Source organism: Parasteatoda tepidariorum, chromosome 1 (assembly GCF_982258835.1).
Source record: "Parasteatoda tepidariorum strain Cologne lab strain chromosome 1, Ptep-v5.0, whole genome shotgun sequence".
Lineage (NCBI taxonomy): Eukaryota > Metazoa > Arthropoda > Arachnida > Araneae > Theridiidae > Parasteatoda > Parasteatoda tepidariorum.
Window position 1 is genome coordinate 88,998,119 of NC_141755.1, and position 21,433 is coordinate 89,019,551.

At 27.0% G+C, this 21,433-nt stretch overlaps 1 protein-coding gene across 1 annotated transcript in view; it reads left to right on the forward strand.

The window, feature by feature from the left end:
- The window catches only part of Fak (protein tyrosine kinase 2 Fak), a 39,425-nt gene extending 24,050 nt beyond the window's left edge, over positions 1–15,375 (forward strand). The window contains exons 20-28 of the mRNA XM_016062467.5: positions 385–464; positions 1,795–1,826; positions 1,914–2,129; positions 5,380–5,463; positions 7,895–8,006; positions 10,499–10,566; positions 11,556–11,732; positions 11,895–11,975; positions 13,281–15,375. Of these exons, the coding sequence (XP_015917953.1) occupies positions 385–464; positions 1,795–1,826; positions 1,914–2,129; positions 5,380–5,463; positions 7,895–8,006; positions 10,499–10,566; positions 11,556–11,732; positions 11,895–11,975; positions 13,281–13,679 (1,249 nt within the window). The 3' untranslated portion in view covers positions 13,680–15,375. The remainder of the gene's footprint in view (positions 1–384; positions 465–1,794; positions 1,827–1,913; positions 2,130–5,379; positions 5,464–7,894; positions 8,007–10,498; positions 10,567–11,555; positions 11,733–11,894; positions 11,976–13,280) is intronic.
- The last annotated feature ends 6,058 nt before the right edge of the window (positions 15,376–21,433 follow it).

Genomic DNA, 21,433 nt, shown 5'->3' on the forward strand with positions numbered 1-21,433 from the left:
TTTTACAATGAAGATTGTACTTATTTTGTGTGTCATTGACTACTGATAATTTTTGACTTGTCAACTTACATTTTTTATGTTTAGTTTAATCATTATTTTGCTAATAACCATATTTTCAGACTTATACAAATGTGTAAATAAAATGTAAAAGCAAGTGTAGTTTAAATTTTGGTTTATATTTTAAATTGCTTTAAAAAAGCATTAGTGCTTTTTAATGCAGTAATTTAAAGACATAAATGATAAATAGACACTTTTTAAAAAAATTTGCAATATTTTCATTATAAAATTTTTGTTTCGTTTAGGGATACTTAAATGTGTGGTGGAAATGCTTTTAAAAAGCAATTATTTTTTAAAGTATTTTAACATATCTTATACTATTTTTAGGGAGATATTGGAAGATGAGCGAACTCAAGTTGAAGATACCCTAAAACGAGAAAATCGAAGGGTTCAAGCTATGTCTTGGGGTAAATTTATATATTTTGCTTTTACTGAAAACTAATCAAGTTCTACTGATTTGTATTTATTTCCCTTATCTTTCCATGCTTGTATGATTTTAAATTAGGCTTGAAAATACGGAGAGAAAAAAATAAAGATTTTTTTAAAAAGAAGAAAAAAATAGTTTTTAACTTTGTGTGTCTATATATATATATATATATATATATATATATATATATATATATATATATATATATATATATATATATATATATATATATATATGCTCTTTTTATTGTTGCAAACAGTTATGTCAAGTGTGTGATCTAATTTTTTTATATTTAAAATATTAGTCCAACTCTGCGTTATATAGGCTCAAAAATTGAGAATAATTCATTGATTTTGATAATTTTCATCTAGGGGGAAAATCTCACTTAATTGGCAATTTTTAAATATATTTTAAAAGTTATTTATGCAATCTAATGCCAAGATAATTCTTGGAACAAAATGGTATGTTTAGTGAAAAATGTAAGCTTTGCCTTAATTCTTAGGTACTTGAACTTTTCTATTTCCCTTGGCGAAAGAACTCAGAAAAATTGATTCACGTTAAAGAATCTTATAGAAGAATCGGATTTTATATTGATATAATAACCCTTTGACGCTGATGGGACTCTGGTGTCCCTCTCATATATTTTTTTCTGACGCTTTAATTACAAGTAAAAATATATTTTGTGTTTTTATTTAAATATTAAAAAAAACAGTCTAATACAGGATGCGTAGCTTTTTAAAAAAGTTCATAAAGGTGCTTATTTTTGATTTTTAAAAGCCTTTAAAGATGTTTTTTTCATTGGGTGTTTTTAAAAAGTGCTTAATTTTCCATTTTCCCAAAATGATATTTTTCCTTTACCATGGTGATTTTCGCCACGAATTTTGCAAAAATAAGTCAACATTTTCATAATTAATTCAACTCCAATCTATTTTGGCGTACCACCTGTCCATTGCGTATGAAAACTCCATTTGTTTTACATGATTCAAAAGTGCTGAAAATTATTTTTGAGTGCTTAAAATTAAATTTTTTTAATTAATTAATTTTTTTTAAATTTTAAATTTTTTTTGTTGAAAAATTTGACTATGTACCCTGTAATAGTTACTAAAAAAATCTGCTAGACTATCGGAATTATGTTTGTACTAAAATATTAAATTAAAAAAAGGAGTTGGAAAAATCTTTTTTTCATTCATATTCAAAAATTTATCGATGATTATTTTGCAAGCAAACAACAGCTCATATTTATTGCAGTAAACTTTCCTAAAAATATTCACACACTTTTGCCTCTTTCTTAAATTGGTATTTATTTCCAGGCTCTTCAGGATCAGATGAACCACCACCAAAGGTAATTTGTTCCTAATTATCACTATTTTGTACAATTAATTATCACTTATCACAGAATTATTTTGCTTCATTCACGTTTATTTTGCAGCCTACTAGGCAGCTAGTAGATATAGTTGCACCACCAGAAGAGCCAACCACTTACATTGTGGCTCCTAATCCTGAAGTTCTGGCTAAATTAATTCAAGACAATGCTAACAGTTTACCACCTGCATGGGCTTATGTTGCACCTGCATCCCCTGCTAACACATTCACTGTAGCAAAATATGGAGAGGGGGAAGAGGGAAATTCTGAATACAATCAGCCGGTATGATCAACTTTTATTTATTGTGCTAGTTTTGCACAGAAAAAGCTATAAAATTTTTATTTAATTTTATGCAGTTGAACCTTAATCGAATGTTTTTTATCAAACCAGTCATTGCGAGCACTAATTTTAAAAAAACAGCAAATGCGGTTAAAAATTATGTAAAGTAATAAAGAAATAATGGATTTAAGAATTAACTATAAGTACAAAAAAAATTTAATTGAAAATATGTTTTTACTAATGCTAAAATATGCAGTCATTGCGAGCATTAATTTTTTTTAAAAAAAAAAAAGCAGCAAATGCGTTAAAAAAATTTGTAAAGTAATAAAGAAATAATGGATTTGAGAATTAACTATAAGTATAAAAAAATTTAATTGAAAAAATTATGTTTTTACTAATGCTAAAATATTTATGTAAAAGAAAGATAATTATGTAAAAGATAAATAATTATGTAAAAGAAAGATAAATAAGCACATTCATTTATTTAAAATGTATAAACATTTTAGTTTAACCACACTCTTTACTTCTAAATGCAAAAATAAATTTTCAACATTTAACTGATTTCTGTTTTCTTCTAATTATTTAGTGTGAATGTAGAAAGTTTCTCTTTTGCAAGTGTTGGTACTTATTGTGATTTCATTTCACCATTTTCATCTATGTCGATTTGCACTTATTCAGTTTCTATAACCATTTTTTCAATTAACTTTGTAAGTTTCACCATTTTTTTATCAATTAATGTATAAACATGAAAATTGATAATTAAGGCATTTTATCCAAACTATAACAAATTCTTATTTTCTTCTTCATTGTTAACAATCACGAGTCACTATTTTTCTTAAAACAAAATAACTTCAATTTTTTTCGAAGCTGGATAAAATTTCTGTTCTAGTAATATGCACATTATCTATGTAGATTGCAAATTATTTACGTAAATCAATAAGTGAAAAAAAATTTTGGCACTTAATTGGATCATCCAAATTAATCTGCACATCAGCCGCCAGAAAATCTGTTAAATAACTGATTTCTTCACTTTAGCAGCTGCATTTATTAATAATGGCAGCCTCATATTTTGCATGTCTCAATCAATTTAAGTACGTATTTAATTTCTCTTTAACTCATGGGTGCATTTTGTTTTATTGTCATCAGAATACTTTTTTGCATTATTGTCATTAAATTTATAAAATAAGGGCCTTGCATGCCTCAATCAATTTGAGTACATATTTAATTTCTCTTTAACTCATAGGTGCATTTTGTTTTATTGATTATCGTCATTAAATTTGCTGTAATATTTATTATTAAAGAGTGAGTTTACTGCAAGTATTGAAAGATTTACTTGAGAAAATTCTGGATATTAAAAGATATGCAATCGATGTTATGTTGTAGATCAATTTTATTTATTTCAGTACTGAGAAAAAAAACTTATTTTTCTATCTATTTTCTACGTGTACAACTATCTAAATTGTTTGGGACTTACATTTGATCTGCAATATTTACTGGGTACAAATAAGTGTTTGACAGAAACCGATTTATGAAAAAAACTTATGTTCATACCTACTTACTAAATTATAAATATAATACACATTTTTTTTTCTTAGTGCACAGTGCAAAAGAAGATATTTAATTTGCTTTGAACTGTTTTAACTGTCTCCTTTTTGTGCTAATGTTTTTTGGATATGGCATGGTCTAAATTCGTTGACCTGTGAAACATTAGGGAATTTTTCTAAGAAGGAATTAGCTGAAGAAGAGAAATTAAATATAAATTTTATGAATCAAAAAAATATCACTACTAAATCCAGGATTTGTTAAAAGTGAGCTGTACTGTAATAGACTTAACTTTATACCAACCATTCTTTCCGATTTCTTCATTAAATCCAGGTTCTTGTTAAATCAGGGCAATTCTCCATAAAATTCTCCATTAAACTGCAATTCTCCATAAAATATATTTTATAATCAGTAAAGCAAACCAAATTTTATAAATTTGTTGATTTTTAGTTCCAATGCTCTTAATAATTAAAAAAAATTTTTTATATATATAATCGATACTTAAGTGCATATTTTTGTGTTTTAAACAAATTGCATTTAAAAATTATTTTGAAGCATTAATATTGATCTGTTTAGATATATACATGGTATCCGCGCACCTGGAAAGTCATGAAAAATCATGGAGAGTCATGAATTTCGGTATTGAACAAAATTTTTCATGAAATGTCATGATTTTAATTATTTTTTAAAAAAGAATCATGGAAAGTCATGGATTTAGGTCTCCGAAAAATCAAATTTTTAAAATGGAATTTACCCTCCCCCATTTCACAGTGTTCCGAATATCTGAATTTGTAACAAAATCTCCACTCACAGTCATATTTTATTAAAATATAAAATGTTTTTTTCATGCTCTTCAAAAATTATGGTGCTCTTTCAAGAAATGAAAGAAAAACTATTATTTCTAGAGTGAATTATCTTTAAAACTTTTGTGATTTCAGAATTTTTATTATTTTTATTTTATCAATTTTAAATTCTAGCTGAAGCAAGCCAGTCAATGGCGAATTTTTTTTTTTAAAATTCCGGAAAGAACAGAAAAAATTAGGAGTATTTCTTTCCTTTTCGATGAACGAGAAAAGGGAAAAAAATATTTGCTTTTGTATTTTTTTCAGCTATTTTATTGCTTCAACTCTTTCTTTACTCCATTTTTTAAATTTAAAATCTATAAACATGAAGATGTAGAGTATAACAGTTTTGTTTATACCAATCATTTCAATTAATGTCATTATAATGCTTTTTTTTAATTTATTGCTGTGTCTTTGTTGGAGAAAATAGTAACTTCGTTAAGTCATGAAAAATTCTTGGAATTAGTCATGAAAAGTCATGGGTTTGAAAATCTTAAATGTAGCAGATGCCCTGTATATATTGCGATGTTTAGTAGGCTGAACATAATGCAGATGTTCTTGTATTTTAAAGCGTGTGTTATGAAGATCAATTTTCTCACGTTTTTTTATGGGTTTCATTGGAATAAATTTATTTATATCCCATTAAGTTTATTTATGAAATCTATTTTCCTTTTATCAAATGTTCATTTGAAGAGAGTTATGTTTAATTTTATTTTATTCCTTTTTAAAGGTTTGATAGATTTTTTTTCTCTTAATTTTTTTAACTGTGAATTAACTGTCATTAAAACGTTACCAAATAAATGATTTATATATGAAACATAATTATTGTCTAAATTTTTCTGTGTCTTATTTGCTGTTATTATTTTTAGGGAGATATGAATTCCACTGCTCAAATTTTAGAAACCAAAGTTGAAAATCTGGCTCAGAAATGTCAAGAACTAAATTTGGAACAGGTTAATACTCTTTACAATTTGTTCTTGTGAAACAATTTTATATATTCACATAAAGTAGTTTCTAGTCTACATCTCCAGAGAATTAATCAAGTTATTTTTTGTTTATCAAATGATTCTCTTAACCTTCTAGAATTATTTTAAAGATAAATTAATAATATATTATGTAAAAATAATGTATAATTATACAACTAAGACCTTAATAATTATTTGCAGTTCTAATCTTTCATAAATAATGTGGACTAAACTAGATTATGTGCTAAATTTAATTTTTCTTCTGTATTTACAACTGTTTCAATAATTTCCGTTTTCTTTAATTATTTAAATTTAGATTTACCTATGTTATATCCTTTGAAAATTTCAAACTTGTAAGTTTAAATATATATACATATGCTTATTATTTCTATTATAATGTTATTCTTTTTTTTTTTTTTTTTTTGTTCATTAATTCTGAATAGTTTCCTATTCATTATCATTACTGTTCATAGACTAATGTTGGAATCGCTATAATAAAATTACTGTTTATACATGAAGACGTGTAAGTTGACTACTTTTGATTAACTTACACAAGTGGTCAACTCATAAAAAAGAGATTTTGCTTTTTTCGGTCATTAGGTACTTGATAATGGCTGTCACATAAGAAAACTGGTCGATTTATTAAGGTGATCAAATTAACATTTTACTTACTTACAAAGTAATCACTGTTTTAATTATATGCTGAAATGCTCTAAAAAAATACCATATTTCTGGATTGAATTATGTCGGCAAGGTATCCAGCAAAAGAATATCCACTCTCCAAATTAAATTATTATGAAACAATTAGTTGTAAAAGCAGGAAAAAAGCTAAAGCTGTAGGAATTTCATGAATGAAGCTGAAGTATACGATTTTGATTTTAGTTACAAGAAATGCTTTTCAGGGTGTGTAACATTTTTAAAAAGTGCCTAAAGGTGCTTATTTTCGTTTTTTAAAAGCCCTTAAAGGTGCTTTTTTCCATGGATGTTTTTAAGAAGTGCTTTAATTTCCCTTTTCCGAAATGTGATATTTTTCTTAACCATGTTGATTTTCACCACAAATTATGTAAAAAGACATTGTCCTATTCAACGTTTTCACAATTAACCCCAATTTATTTTGGTGTACCGCAGGTCTGTAGTGTATTAAAAAACCAATTGCTTTACATGTTCAATGAAATACTTGCGGGTCGTTTTTACGCCATTGTGTTCATCACCATAAATAAAACCATCAATTGTCACAAACTTGCCAACCCTGTCTAATTATATTTTTCAAAGTGCTTAAAAATATTTTTCGAGTGCTTGAAAAGTTCTTAAAAGGTGCTTATTTTTTGTAGAAAAATTTGGCTATGCACCCTGCTTTTGTAGCAATGCAGGCTTCCTGTAAACAGTGTTTTGATCAGACTCCTTAGTTTTCCCCCAGAAAAATTAATGAAAGTTTATGACCAGAAGGAATTTTAAAGAATTAATTGTGTTTTACGTTGTGATCATTGTTCAAAAGGAGCAGTTTTCATATCTGATTTAAATTTCATCCCTCCAAGTCTTTTGTTTTTAAACGAAGTCTCCTGTATTTTACGACTATCTCCTGTTCACCTGTATATTCTCAAATTTTGGTGATAAAGTATCCGCTAAAGGCCAAAATACTTTTCTTATTCCTCATCAGATGGTACTATTACCAGTACTGCAGTATGTTGGGTGTTTATAGTTTAAGTAATTATAAATAATGGTTTAAAAAAATCTTCTTTAGAATAAGATTTATATACATATTTTTTACTTTGACTAAATGTAATTGCTAATATTTCCAATTTTGAATTTCTTTTTGACTTACATGATTATGCATGATGTATCAAAACTTAATTCATAGCCCAAAATATTTTGCTTGTGAAATCTCCTTTGTTTTATTTCTCCAATGTATACTGATATGAAAATTGATTTTAGTTGTTAGGGTAGCAAATTTAGTAACTGATTTTTAAAATTACGTATAAATTGTTTGTCAATTTTTTGTCAACTGTCAATATTCTATTAGATCTATTTTATTTATGTTTTTTTAAAATTAATTTTAAGTAAATAAATAAAAGTGTTACATGTTGGAAGAGTGGATAGAAAACTTAATGTTATAAACAAAGGTGTTTTTTTTATTTTTGCATCAGTTTTTTATTCGTTGCAATATTTATAAGAAATGAAGTTTATTTTAATGATGGAAGCTTATGGGCAAGAAAAATGAAACTCATTAATAGAAATTAATTCTTAGTTTTGATTACTACATTTTCAATAAATGAAGAATTTTATAGGCAAGAAAATTAGATGGAAGCTTAATATTTTAAAGAAAACTGTTTATTAGTATTGTAAATGAAGCTTTTTTTTTAAAATTCTGATTACAACATTTTCAATTAATGTGGTTTTATTTCAATGGTATATTTTATAGGCAAGAAAAAGATTATCCTATAGTGATCACTCACATGGTTCTGACTCTGAAAGTGCCAGCACTGTTCCTGGTTCTCCAACTCTTGGAAATGATCAAATGCTCGAGAGCCTAGGTAAATTTTGGAATTTTTATTTACTTTTATTCGCTAGTGATTGTTTCATTTTATTCATTAACACCAAGCGTTCATTTGAAAGGAGTTCCTTCGTTTCAAAAAATGAAAAAAGTAGAAGAATACAGATGTTAACAGTGTTTTCATCTCAGAAAAAAAATGGGTGAGAATTTCTCACCCTTTCTCAAAAACAGGGTGAGATTTCAAAAATTAAAGAAAAAAAAAAACACACAAAGACTTGAAGTTGAAAAAAAAATCATTTCTTTAATTATAATGCATTTTTAACATCTTCTAATTTTTAAAGCATTGAATATTTTTGCTGCATCATCATATGGAAACTGTTATACATCTACTTTTTCATCAGCTATTCTCATTAGGCTGCTCAAATGCGTATTTGTTTCGTTTTGATCGTTTCTACCCACATTTGTTTCATTTTCATTTGTCCGTTTCGGAGTAGAAGATATTGGCTTTACAAGGTATTTGTCCCTCTTACATTAACGAGCAAAAAATTTAACGTCTTACATGAAGAAACCTTACCTACGGTAAACAAGTGGTTGCAGAGAAATGCGTTCTGAAAGAGGTTCCGTGGTTCGGAAGGATGGTGTTCTGTTGTTCGAAAAGGCTCTGAACAATACTGGTAAAAAGGGAAGCTAGATAATGGGACAGATGTTGAAAATAATAAAAGATCCAGGAAGAAAAGTGAAACGGATTTTATTCTAAATGGCGCAAATGAGAAATTTTTTTCAAAATGCGAGAAATTCGCGAATTTTGAAATTGGTTTATAGAATGCTCAAATTTCTCGCGGTTATAATTTTTTAATGCGAGAATATAAAAAAATATGCGAAATTCTCGCGCTATAGTGAAAACACTGTGTTAAAGAAAATTTAGTCTCTTGTCCATAGTACTACTAGCAGCAGAAATATTCAACTAATTCATATGCTTTTTCATTGTACCCTTTTGGTTTATCTGTTTAAGTTTGTATTTAAAGTTTTATATCATAAAAATTAGTTAGCTTTAAAAAATGAGAAGAAGTTTGTTTGAGTTGCTGAATTTTTTTCCAAAAAAACTTTTTTTTTCCTAATTTAACTTTCAATTTTAAAAATAACTCATCGTCTTTGGTGCACTTTGAATGCAATATGAGATTGTAGATTTCTTTCAGAGATCGTCAGAAATGAGCTCGCGTATTAAAAGCCTCACGTGAATATTTTGAATACATTTCAATCTACTTATTTGTGTTGTTAATATTTTTTTGTTTTGATGTTTTTCCATTATTTCCATATTTGACCTTTTCCGCATTTGAAGCAGAGGTTTGCCCTGTTGCTGGGAGAGGTTTTGATGGTCTCTCTTAAAGGTTTTCTTCAATGCAAAGTATATGGAAAACATATTTTGAAATTGAAGCGAATGCTCGAATTTTGAAATTGGTTTATAGAATGCTCGAATTTCTCGCGGTTATAATTTTTTAATGCGTGAATATAAAAAAATATGCGAAATTCTCGCGCTATAGTGAAAACACTGTGTTAAAGAAAATTTAGTCTCTTGTCCATAGTACTACTAGCAGCAGAAATATTCAACTAATTCATATGCTTTTTCATTGTACCCTTTTGGTTTATCTGTTTAAGTTTGTATTTAAAGTTTTATATCATAAAAATTAGTTAGCTTTAAAAAATGAGAAGAAGTTTGTTTGAGTTGCTGAATTTTTTTCCAAAAAAACTTTTTTTTTCCTAATTTAACTTTCAATTTTAAAAATAACTCATCGTCTTTGGTGCACTTTGAATGCAATATGAGATTGTAGATTTCTTTCAGAGATCGTCAGAAATGAGCTCGCGTATTAAAAGCCTCACGTGAATATTTTGAATACATTTCAATCTACTTATTTGTGTTGTTAATATTTTTTTGTTTTGATGTTTTTCCATTTTTCCATATTTGACCTTTTCCGCATTTGAAGCAGAGGTTTGCCCTGTTGCTGGGAGAGGTTTTGATGGTCTCTCTTAAAGGTTTTCTTCAATGCAAAGTATATGGAAAACATAGAGAGGCAGAGGTTTCATTGTATTGTGCAATAGCTCAAGACTTGTATTATTTTCCAAAATTACTGTAAATTTTCTTTTCTAATTTTAACCGCTGTGTTATAATATTTTACAAAAATAAATATAATTCTACAAACTTCTAGGCAAAATGCAACTTCTAAAATTTTAACATAAATTTTAAATTGTTTAAAAAAAATGTGAAATAACTTGTTTATAAAATTGGTCACTTTTTAACATTAACATGAAATTGAAAGGCTATGTACTTTTTTAAAAATAATAATTATAATTTGTTTCTGAGAATTTTTGATTGAAGTTACATTTAAATAGTTTGATTTGTATTTGTATTCAATGTTTAAGTTATTAGAGAATTTGCAACAGCTGTATTTATAAATTAAAAAAAAAAATTTAATGAATTTCATGGACTTTTTTTTATCATTATTTGTTGAAAAATCATTTCATTTCATTACATAGATTCCTATCCCATCGAAAGGAAGTTATCTAATGGGTTTGATGAATCTCCGATTAATTCTGAATCTGCAGTAAGTAGATTTTTCTTCTTTTTTTTTTTAAATGTAATATTTATTTTTCTTTCTAATTTTGATTTAAGTGTTGTATCTGAAGGCAACGTAGATTCTAACAAATTTTGAAAAAACTAGGGTGATAAAATTTTTAACAGGTAAAAAATGTGCTTAGTCGTTGGAACCAACACACTTCAAGTAACAAAATTTCTGCAACTGTTTTTCTTTCTTTCATATTTTATAGAGTAATGTGCTGTTTTTTTAAAAAATGTTGTGAAGTGAGTAATGCCGTGCAAATGAAAAAACAACCTCAGTGCCTCGCAGTAGATTTCGAGGAACTTGACTAAACAACTATTTTCTTTCTATTGCTGTTGTTGTGAACACTAAAATAGAATTCCAAAAACTGATAAAAGAAAATTTAATTTTGAAGAAAAATCTTTTGCTATAAGAAGCTTAGGCAAATTTAGTATTTGGGATTTTTCTGACAAGCGATTATCAATTTAGAGGCTGGGACATATATGTCCCAGCCGTACTTATTGGTGGGATACATATGTCCATTAGTAATTTTTAAACGTTTGTTGGGACAAATGAGTCCCGTTCCTAGTCAAAGTTTTAAATAAGCCAATAATTATTTCAATTAAATTTTACTTTTCCCCCCCTCCTATTTTAAACTTCTTTTTTTTAAATTTTGGTCATAGGTGTAAATTGAATCATCCTTTAAAATCCTCCTGATACTAGTAAAGTAGTGACTAAATTTTGAGGGTAATTAATAATTACTACATTTCTAAAAAGATGTAGTTAATAAGATTTGTAACGAAGCAGTTATAATTAACTGTAAAGAAAATATAGTTTTTCTGATGAGTGTATGATTAACCAATGAGTGTAGATTCATTGAGTTTTATTTTTCTGTGAACTTTATTCTATAAACATTTAATAACATTCTATAAGTTTTATTTAATTTATTTCTTATGGATTTGACATCATTTAAAAGAAGAAAAATTCTTTTGCAGTCAGTGACTAAACCTGTAACGCCTACGTCAACCTTATCATCATCTTCACACGTTTCTAGTTCCAGTGCTGGAAATGATCCAGTATACGAGTGTACTACCAGTGTAGTTCGTTCTGTAATGCAGTTGTTGCAGGGTGTTCAAAAAGGACAACACTCGGACTATTTGGAGCTTGTTAAGGTAATATTACTAATTAAATATATAAATATAAATTAATGGGATAAATATAATTTAAAAAAGAAAGTTATTTTTAGGTCACTGTCCTACTTACTTGACATATTCTTACTGTATTTACTTTTTGTAATACTTTATAGTTATTTTTTAAAAAATTTATCTGTTTAGAATGTTGGAATTGAACTGCGTAATCTTCTAGCTGCGGTAGATCAAATAGTCCCAACTTTACCATCATGGTCACATAAAGAGGTAAGTGTATACAATTACAATGTTTGCAAATCCAAAAAATGCTTTTAGTTGGACTGCACTTATCAAAACAATCCACTCCTTGGAACACTTTACCCCATGAATTTTAAAGTGATGTTTGTTTGATTTCGATTTTTATAATAAGCAATGAATTATCAAAATAATTTATATCATGAGACAACATCTCAATGAATACAGCAAATGTGCTTTATTGGAGAAAAAAAATATCCGTTTATTATGGATTCCTTCAGAAATTTTCAAATGCTTACTCATAACAATGATATTTGATATTGTTTTAATGATATTTCAATAATATTTCAATGGTATTTGATGTTATTATTACATAAGTTTTTGAAAAGGAATCTTAAGTCGTCTAATAAGGAGTTATTGTTGTTAATTGTTTGAATGTGTGGTTTCGAAAATATATTTTAAAATTTTGAAGTACTTGTTAAAAGCACTCATAGGCAATCTTTAAAAAATAAAAGCTAACAAAAAAAGCAGGTATTATTATGCATAAATAAATTGCATTTGTTGTTATTTTTTCATTTTTATACAATAGTTTTTTTTAAAAAATAATAAAAATTATTGAGATTCATACATAAATGTTTGGATTTGAGATTCATACAAAAAATTTAACAAAATTATACTTTAATACTTCTGCCTGTCTATTTTAAAACACTTAAAAGATTATCAACAGCTATGTGACTGTGTAGCAAGGTTTGGGATTGGTTGGTAAAGCATGCAGGTACTTGAAAGTAATTTTCTACATGTTAACGCCATTAAGGCCTTTTTGAGAATGTGTATAGTTTCTTATTACAATAATTTTGTTTGCAAAATAAGGATAGCAGTTTTGTATTAAAATAAAGTAAGCTATAAGTTATCTAAAGATTCTTACAAAGCTTTTATTAAATTAAATCTTGTCCTCTTTGAAAGTCGTTTATTTAAAAAAATATTTGCTTTGTTGGATTTATTGATTTGTTTTCTTATTATTTTAGTGGCTTTTATGCCTTGGAATTTTTTTTTTACTGTAAGCAAACGAATTGAACAAAATCAGCTCCCCAGAGCCCAAGGTCAAGAAAACTGAGATGGGCACAGTAGGCAGGCCTTGGCTCTCTATAGACTGTCGCGCCACTGAGTTTACTTTAGTTTAAAATTTCTCACATGAAGTACAGTTCACCAATTTAAGAACATTGCTCTGTTGGATTGCTTTCTGGAACTAATCTTGTATTTTCTGTTCTGATATTTCTTTTGCCTGATATCATGTATTTTCTGCTGGCTTTGTAAATCAATAATACTTATTTCTTGCAGATTGAGATGGCTCATAGTGTTCTTAGCAAAGACATGGTAAATCTAGTGCAAGCCATGAAGCAGGCTCAGCGATTCGCAATGACAACTCTGGACGGCGAATACCGCAAACATATGCTGTCAGCTGCTCATATAATAGCTGTTAATGCTAAGAATCTTCTTGATACAGTGGCCACAGTTCGCATACGCATGCAATCGGGTCTGGGACCCGAAGATGCCCTGCCGGCTCGAGAAACGGCATCGATCGAAAGCAATATTGTCGAAGCTGAAGCGGAACCACCCCAACTGAATCAGCCAATCGAATCCTCGTATTACAATATCCAGGGTGAAGTGAGTGATATGGACAATGTTGGCGGTTCTCGAAACTCAAATAATGTGAGAAATGGGGCTTTTGTGACATAGTATTGAAGTTAATAGACAATTATCTGAAGCATTCATTAAAAATATCTGTAAAGAACAAAAGTTTATAACTTGCATCTTTAAAGTTTTTGTGCCTGGTGTCAAATATTTTTTTGAATTCACCAGTTGATGCAATGACGAATACTCCTTGTTCTCCATTCTCTATTAGAATTCTTATATTTTAGTTATAAAAATTTACTTATTTTAGCATAGAAGTTCAAATGTATCTAATTTCCTATATGTTTTGAAATTAATATGAGATGCTATGATGCTTAGCTGCTGCCAAATTTTTAAAGAAAATATAGTTGAATTGATGACAAAACTTTTTAAAAAAGGAAACAATTTGCAACTTAAGTTTATGCATAGGTTAACAAAAAACTATTTATTATTTAGAAATGAGTGCAAAATTGCTTGCGTTTTTAGTATATATTACCAAAACATTGAATTTTATCTACTATGAGAAAAATTACTGTCTTATATCTCAATTAATATTCTTTTAGGAACTAATGATAATTGTTTCCACTGTTATTGGTGACAGAAATATGTTTAAGTATTAAAATTCTTTTCGAGATGTTGAAAATACTGCTTTTTTATGTGAAAAGTTCAAGTTCACCAGCAGTTTTTTCTTCTTTTTTTGTAGTTTCATTTTAAAAAGTTACCTGTAGAGGAAATATTTGAAGCTCAAAATCAGAAGTTACCAAATTTTAAGCTTATATAAGAAAAACCTTTTATTTATTTATTCAAAGTCTGAGTCTATGAAATTGAAAAAAATTATCTTCAAAAATGTAAAATGAGATGCATTTTAGGAAAATGAATATTAACTTACTTGCTCGAAGTAAATTTTATTTGATACTTTCTCTCTAATTGAAGGGGCGAGGGAAAAAAAGAATCGATTCTAATCCCTTCCACTTCAATTCCCATCTTGTTGCAAAGGGTTTTTTCTGTGATGAATTTAGCAAAATCGATTGCTCATTAACGTGATCTGTTCGGAACACTTTTTACAGGCGTGAGATTCTTCCGACTTTTGGCAGAATTTTCAATTTATTAAACTTTAGAAGAATTCTTAATATTTCTACGTTATTTTATTTACTTTTTTGTTATTTTCTTCAATCATTATTTATATATAAAGCGTAACAGTTTGTCGAACTGTCAATGTACACATGTAGCAAAGAAAAAGCTTTAAATCAATATAAAAATAATTAAAATGTTTTTTTTTTTTCGTGCAAAATAGTTTCACACGCTTTTTTTTCTTTTCTTCATTTCAGTTCATAGGTATTTTCAGATTTTTAGTCTATTTCGCACTGTCGTGCCTGGTTTTAGCACACAAGATTATTTGTTTATTGCAATGGTGATTGACAACGACACGTCTGCTGTAAAATCAATCATCATTCCAAAATTACCTTCATGTTGTCATTTTCCTTTCTCTCATTTACAATTTCACAAAAAGTAAAGTTAACATTTTTATAATCATTAGCCTTGTTTTACTATATACTTCGAACCCTTTGGTGCATCTGCATATTGACAAATCACTGTTTTGCTAGATAATAACACGAGACCAACTTGTTTGCTCTAATGGGAACGCATACAGAATATGAAGCAGATTTGTACTAAGGGTAAAATATTAGAATGATATTTTTACATACTCTATTTCAATGTCTAGTTACGTCAATGTGTAAGTTTTATTATTTATGGCAGATTCTGAGTATATTTTTAAACACATTTAGTACAAATTATATGTGTAATGTAATGAATATTTTTAATTCATTTGTAGAATGCTACTTTTGCATCCCTTATGCATTTATTTGTTTATATTAACTTGTATGTGTGTATATAGTAAACATAATAGTATATATTTACTTCAAATTATTTTAGCTTTTAAGCCAAAAACTTATTTATATAGTGAGTTCCTACATTCATCTGTGTCCCTACCATTACCCTCTGTTTATCTTTGTGCAATAATAACTTGTATAAATTGGTGTTTCATTTTTCATTTTATTTGCTTTTAAGGAAATATTTGTTTTGTTTATTTTTTTTAAAAAAATTATCACATTTAAATCATTGAATTTATTTACAATGTAATTACATGCTGTAAGATTTTTTTTTTTTTTGAAAGATTTGTTTGCAACTACATTTTAAAGCAAAGAATGTTCTAGATTTCATTAACCACATAGAGTGTTGAGCAAAGAATGTTTTGCAATGAATGTTCTAATTTTAATGTAAACTAATAATATTTCAAAAAAGTTTAATTGAAAATCTATCTTGTACAGAATATTATGTATCTAAAAGATTGAATTTGTTGACAATGTAATTATATGCTGTAGGATTTTTTTTTCCTTCTTAAAGTAAGTAAAGAATGTTCTAAATTTCATTAACTACATTGAGTGTTTAGCGAAGAATGCTATGCAATGAAGCAAAGAATGTTCTAAATTTAATGAAAACTAATATTTCAAGAAAGTTTAATTTAAAATCTATCTTGTACAGAATGTTACGTATCTAAAAGATTGAATTTGTTTACAATGTAATTATATGCTGTAAGAATTCTTTTTTAAAGCAAACAATTTTTTTTTTACAACTGCATTTTAAAGCAAAGAATGTTCTAAATTTCATGAAAACTAATAATATTTCAAAAAAGTTAAATTGAAAATCTATCTTGTACAGAATATTATGTATCTAAAAGATTGAAAATTTTAGTCAACTCAACTATGTATATTGTACTGTTCATGTGTGTACTTTTTTCCCATAGTGTGATTTTTTTCCAAATGTATAATTGAAGGTTTTGGATTCAGAAATAGCAGTTTTTTACATATTGTACTGTGTACATGAGTGTATTGTTTTTTCTAATGTGATAATTTTTTATTCCAAAATATATTGAAGGGCTTAGATTCAAAAATAGTATTTTTACACAATATGTTATACTATTTACACGAGTGCACTTTTTTGAAGTGGTATTTTTTGTTAATAAGTGAAGTTGCAAGTTTTTCGTGCTAAAAAGGATTGAAATTCACTGAAGATTTGTAAGCAATTTTAAAAATAACAAAAACACACGAATAAAAAAATTTGAAAATTTTTATTTTATATGTTTATACAGTGTTAGTTTTTATTTTTATTTAAAGGGACAGAATTTCAGTACGGATCATTATGTGTATTGTTAAATTATTGAAATGAATATAACATTGTTAATCAAATATTCATTTGTTAGCATTAACACCTTTTCCAATACTAGGGATGTAAACATTTCATTGCCTAGTACAATACCTAGTGTTATTACTTCATTTCAATAAGTTTTCTAGTTTAGGAAATAGCTAACTTAATTTTTTTTTCTCTTTTGTATTTTTATTAAATACTCCTTAAAAAGGCATAGTATCATTATTAATTTACATTCCAAGTGATAAAATGACCTCCTTACTTGATAGAGTTTGGGACTTCTTGCACTTTAGCAATTTTTGCTCGAATCGTTGCATTTTTAAAAATTTGTGGAATTCCGAAGGGAAAAAAAAAACATTGAATTTGCATCATGACTAACTTGCAACACTACTCATAAGTAATTTATACACGTCAAAAATAAGTTAGACAGCAAAAATGCAAAAGAAATGGATAAATGTTTTTTTTAGCCGCTTTTAAAACTTGAACCAGGAACTGAATTACATTTAAGTCTAATTTGGATGTTTTTTCTTTTCACTTTCCCTTCTTTTGCTTTTACTTGACAAATATTGAATTAAACCCTTCAATTGTTAAATAGCATTTATTTCTTTTTTTATCAGACTTGATCAGTTTTATGTTCTTAAATTATTTAAAAGCTTTTAGTTGTAGTGTTATATATTATGTTTTAATACTTCCTGTGATTTTTAAAACTAAATATTTTAGTCTAACTATTGTATGATGGCATTGTGGTTTGATAAAATGTCAAAAAATGTTTGAATCGCACAATGGAGTGTCAGAATGTTGTGTACTTTTTATTGTGTCGTATTTTATGGACCAAATTTATATTTTCTAGTCAACTTTTAGTTTGTTAAAAACATATATTTTAAAAAATGCAGGTTTTGTCTAAAAAAAAATATTTTTTTTTGAGTTTGCACTGATGCTTTAGAGATTTTATTGATAAATTCTGAGTGTATTGTTTCATCAGTGTTTCAAACCTGCTTTTTCCCTTTAATCGATTTAAATCTAGCCAAATTATAATTTATTCCATTCCTATTTATCATTAATTCATTTTGAATGATTAATATATCTTAATTAATTTTTCTAATTAATTATAAACCATGATAATCATTAATGATAACAGCAAAATTATTGTTTGTTATTTTTAAAATATTTTTTTTTATTTCAATATTTTTTATAGAATTGTTTTCTTTATAATGATATTTATTGAATTATAATTTTATGTATTCGTTACAATTTGCATCATCGTTTTTGTTGATGATTTCTTCATTAATATTTATAATTCATTTTTAAAATTATGTGCAGCCCTGCATGACAATATAAACAATGAAGAACTGTTTCTTAAGTGTGGTTTTAAATTACGAGCTTTCACTATAATTTCCTGTGATGTCACTCGAACTTGTCAGCTATAAAGAGAGCTAGGTTGCATTGGGTACAATTTATTGCAAATTTAACTTCATTTTAACAATGGCCATTTTTTTTTTACCTTTCCAATTTATTATAGAATTAAACCTAATGCTGTTTGCATACTCTTCATTAACATTTGTGTTTTCTATAAAATAAAATAGTCTTTAATATATATACCAGATTGTTATAATGCAAACCTTAAAATATGAGGCACTGTGTTATACTGAGTCTTGTGTTATATGGATAATTTTACATTAGTGTTTTGGCGTTTTCAAGAAATTTTCATATTTCAAACTGTCTGACCCTAAAAAGTTCCCCTATAAGTTCCTGAATAAGAAACAAAAAATGATTTTTAAATATTGAGTCCTTTACAGTTTTTTTACGACTCCGGCAGAGTTAGTAGATTTATATGCTTGCTTCTTTACAGAACCCTTAGTGGAGAATTGCAAGGATGTAAATTAGGAGCCCTTGGAGGTCAACAATGAAAATTACTATATTCTCCAATGCCCTTTATATATTGTTTTAATTTTCATTTACTAAGTAAAAATAAAGAGAACGAAAATTGACGAAACATGACTGACATTGAGCAATTAAGGAATTAAATAGAATTTGTTTCTTAAGTGTTAAATTTTTATAAAATTGGCAGCTATTTTTTTATTTTTACGAAATGTGTTAAAATGTAATAATAGCCATTGCTTGCTTATTTTAAAAATGTCTTTAAAATACCAAAAAAACAATATAGAAATCATAAATAAATACATTAGAAAGTCACATAGCCACTGTGGTACTATAAACAAAAGGCATCATCAGTACTGTGAGATACGGAGTGTATCTCTGTACTGATGATGGTCCTTGCTTGAAGTACTGAAGCGACCGTCTCTCTTGCCAACTACTATACTTGTGCTTTCCGCCTCGTTCCTATGTTATTTTAATAACAGCACAAAAGAGTACACTTCTTTTTGATAATTACCTCTTCTGACAGCTTTTTTTTTTAATGCTTTGTGTTCATTTGTTTTGTTTTAGATGGATATAAATAGATGTTTTCTTATGTATGTACATAATTTTATATAAATATATTTGCCATCTTTTAGTAAGCACTTTTTTATGATGTTTATACACTCTAAAGCTTTCTTCTCTTACTTCAATTGTAAGTGCTGTAGAAAAAAATCTAGTCTTAAATTTTAAGGCTATATTGTAAATTATGCATTCTCTTATATATAAAAAAAATTTATGTATTTATAATTGTATATTAAAAATACATTATAATTTATATGCTTTCTGTGCTTTAATTACAGGACAGGATTAAGAATTTGATTAGAATTTTATATCTTAATATACTGGGCGATTATGAAATATTGTCATTATAAGATCTCCCGGCAAAATACTATACAAGGAAAATGAATAAAATTCATCTAATTTCACTCGACAATATGAAAAAAAGTTTCAAATATATATAATATAAGTAAGTTTTTTTTAGTTTACCATTTTGTTGGATTTATTTGTAATCTAATTACTTCGAATGTTTATGATAAAAATTATTTGCAGTTATTCTAAAACTTAATTTATTTTTGTGTTGTCACATAAATAACTTTTATTACTAATTTTCTTAATCTTGATAGAATCAAAGTTTTATTGGTCACTGAGAGATTGTACCTTGTTACAATACTACAAGTTACAATACCTTGTGCTTTTTACTTATCTGACATTAAATTTTATTTTGAGTTTTATGAATACAGGGTTTAAAAATACAATCTAAATTTTTTTCTGCAAAATTCTATAAAACCACAAATCTTATTAAATACGAGTTTGTAAACTACTCTAGACGCCTGGATGTTGCTCAGTTTTGTTTGTAAACAAATTTTAAAATTTCAGTTATTAATAAGATTTTTTTTGCTGGTTTGCAAAACACAATTGACATATTTTTCTTTTCATAAAATGTGCTTATTTATACCTGCAGACAGGAATCATTGTAAGAATTTTAAATAAGATATGCGATTCTCGTCTCTGTTTATGAAAATGTTAACATAGCAGAAACTATGCAACATACTGTAAAAATAACAGGTTTTCTAAAAAGTGTTATTTCGTAGGTGATAACTTTATTATTTTTTTTATGTATATGGCTTATAGAGGGGGAAAAAAAGACAAACACAAATCAACAACTTCAGAAATGATTTATTTTCACACAATTGAATATTTTCCAAAAGGAAAAAAAAATCATTAAATGAATTATTTTCAAGAAAGAATCATAACTTAAACATCAAATTAAAGGATACAAATACACTTTGGTCTTTTGCATAGAGGTATTTCAAAGTTTATATTACAAAGAAAAAAAAAATAGTCCAACCTTCAATTTGCTATTTACAGAACCGTGTTTTCATTTTTTGGAAGCTACTGTACATATTCACAAGGAAGACATAGTCTGAGAAAAAGGCACTATATATATATATAACATTTAACTTATGTACCAAATGAAATAAACGGTAACTTGAAGCATTTGGTTTCTCAAAGTCAGTCCTGTTTATTTTCAGACATCAAACTAACTAGCTTTGTTCATCAAGAACGTTTTAATTTCCACTTAAACTAAAAAAATATTATTGTTCAAGCTAGTTATGATTCATACTAGTTTTTAATAAATTAATTCAACTGGCTTACCGGAAGAAAAAAAAAATTGTTTTAATTTTTTCCCCTATTATTTCTTCATTGAAAAACATGTCACAATTAGTTAATAAAAATGAAATTTTTTTCAGAAAATCATATATTTTTAATTATTTTTATATTATTTACCAAAAAGAAGTTTAAAAAAAAACATTTATCAAATATATTAAGAATGTAATGCAATTTTAAAAACAATTTAGATGGTTTACATTGATTAAGAAAAAAATTATAAATTTTAAATGCTAGGATTGATCTTGTTTTGAAATCAATTACTTCAACAATTTTTTTTTTTTTTACATATATAAAATAGCAGCAACAGGAAGTAGAAAAAAAGTAAGCATTAATAGAACTACTAACTGCAAAACGACTAGATCATTTTTTTCCCCACAGCACATGAGTATCAAGAAAATGCAGTCTTTTAGTAGTTAATCAGACATCTTGATTCAGGAAAAAGAAAAAAAAAACACAAATAAAAAGATTATTTCAACTGAGCTTAAAGAACAGTCATTTTAGGGGGGGAAGGTGAATTAAAAAGT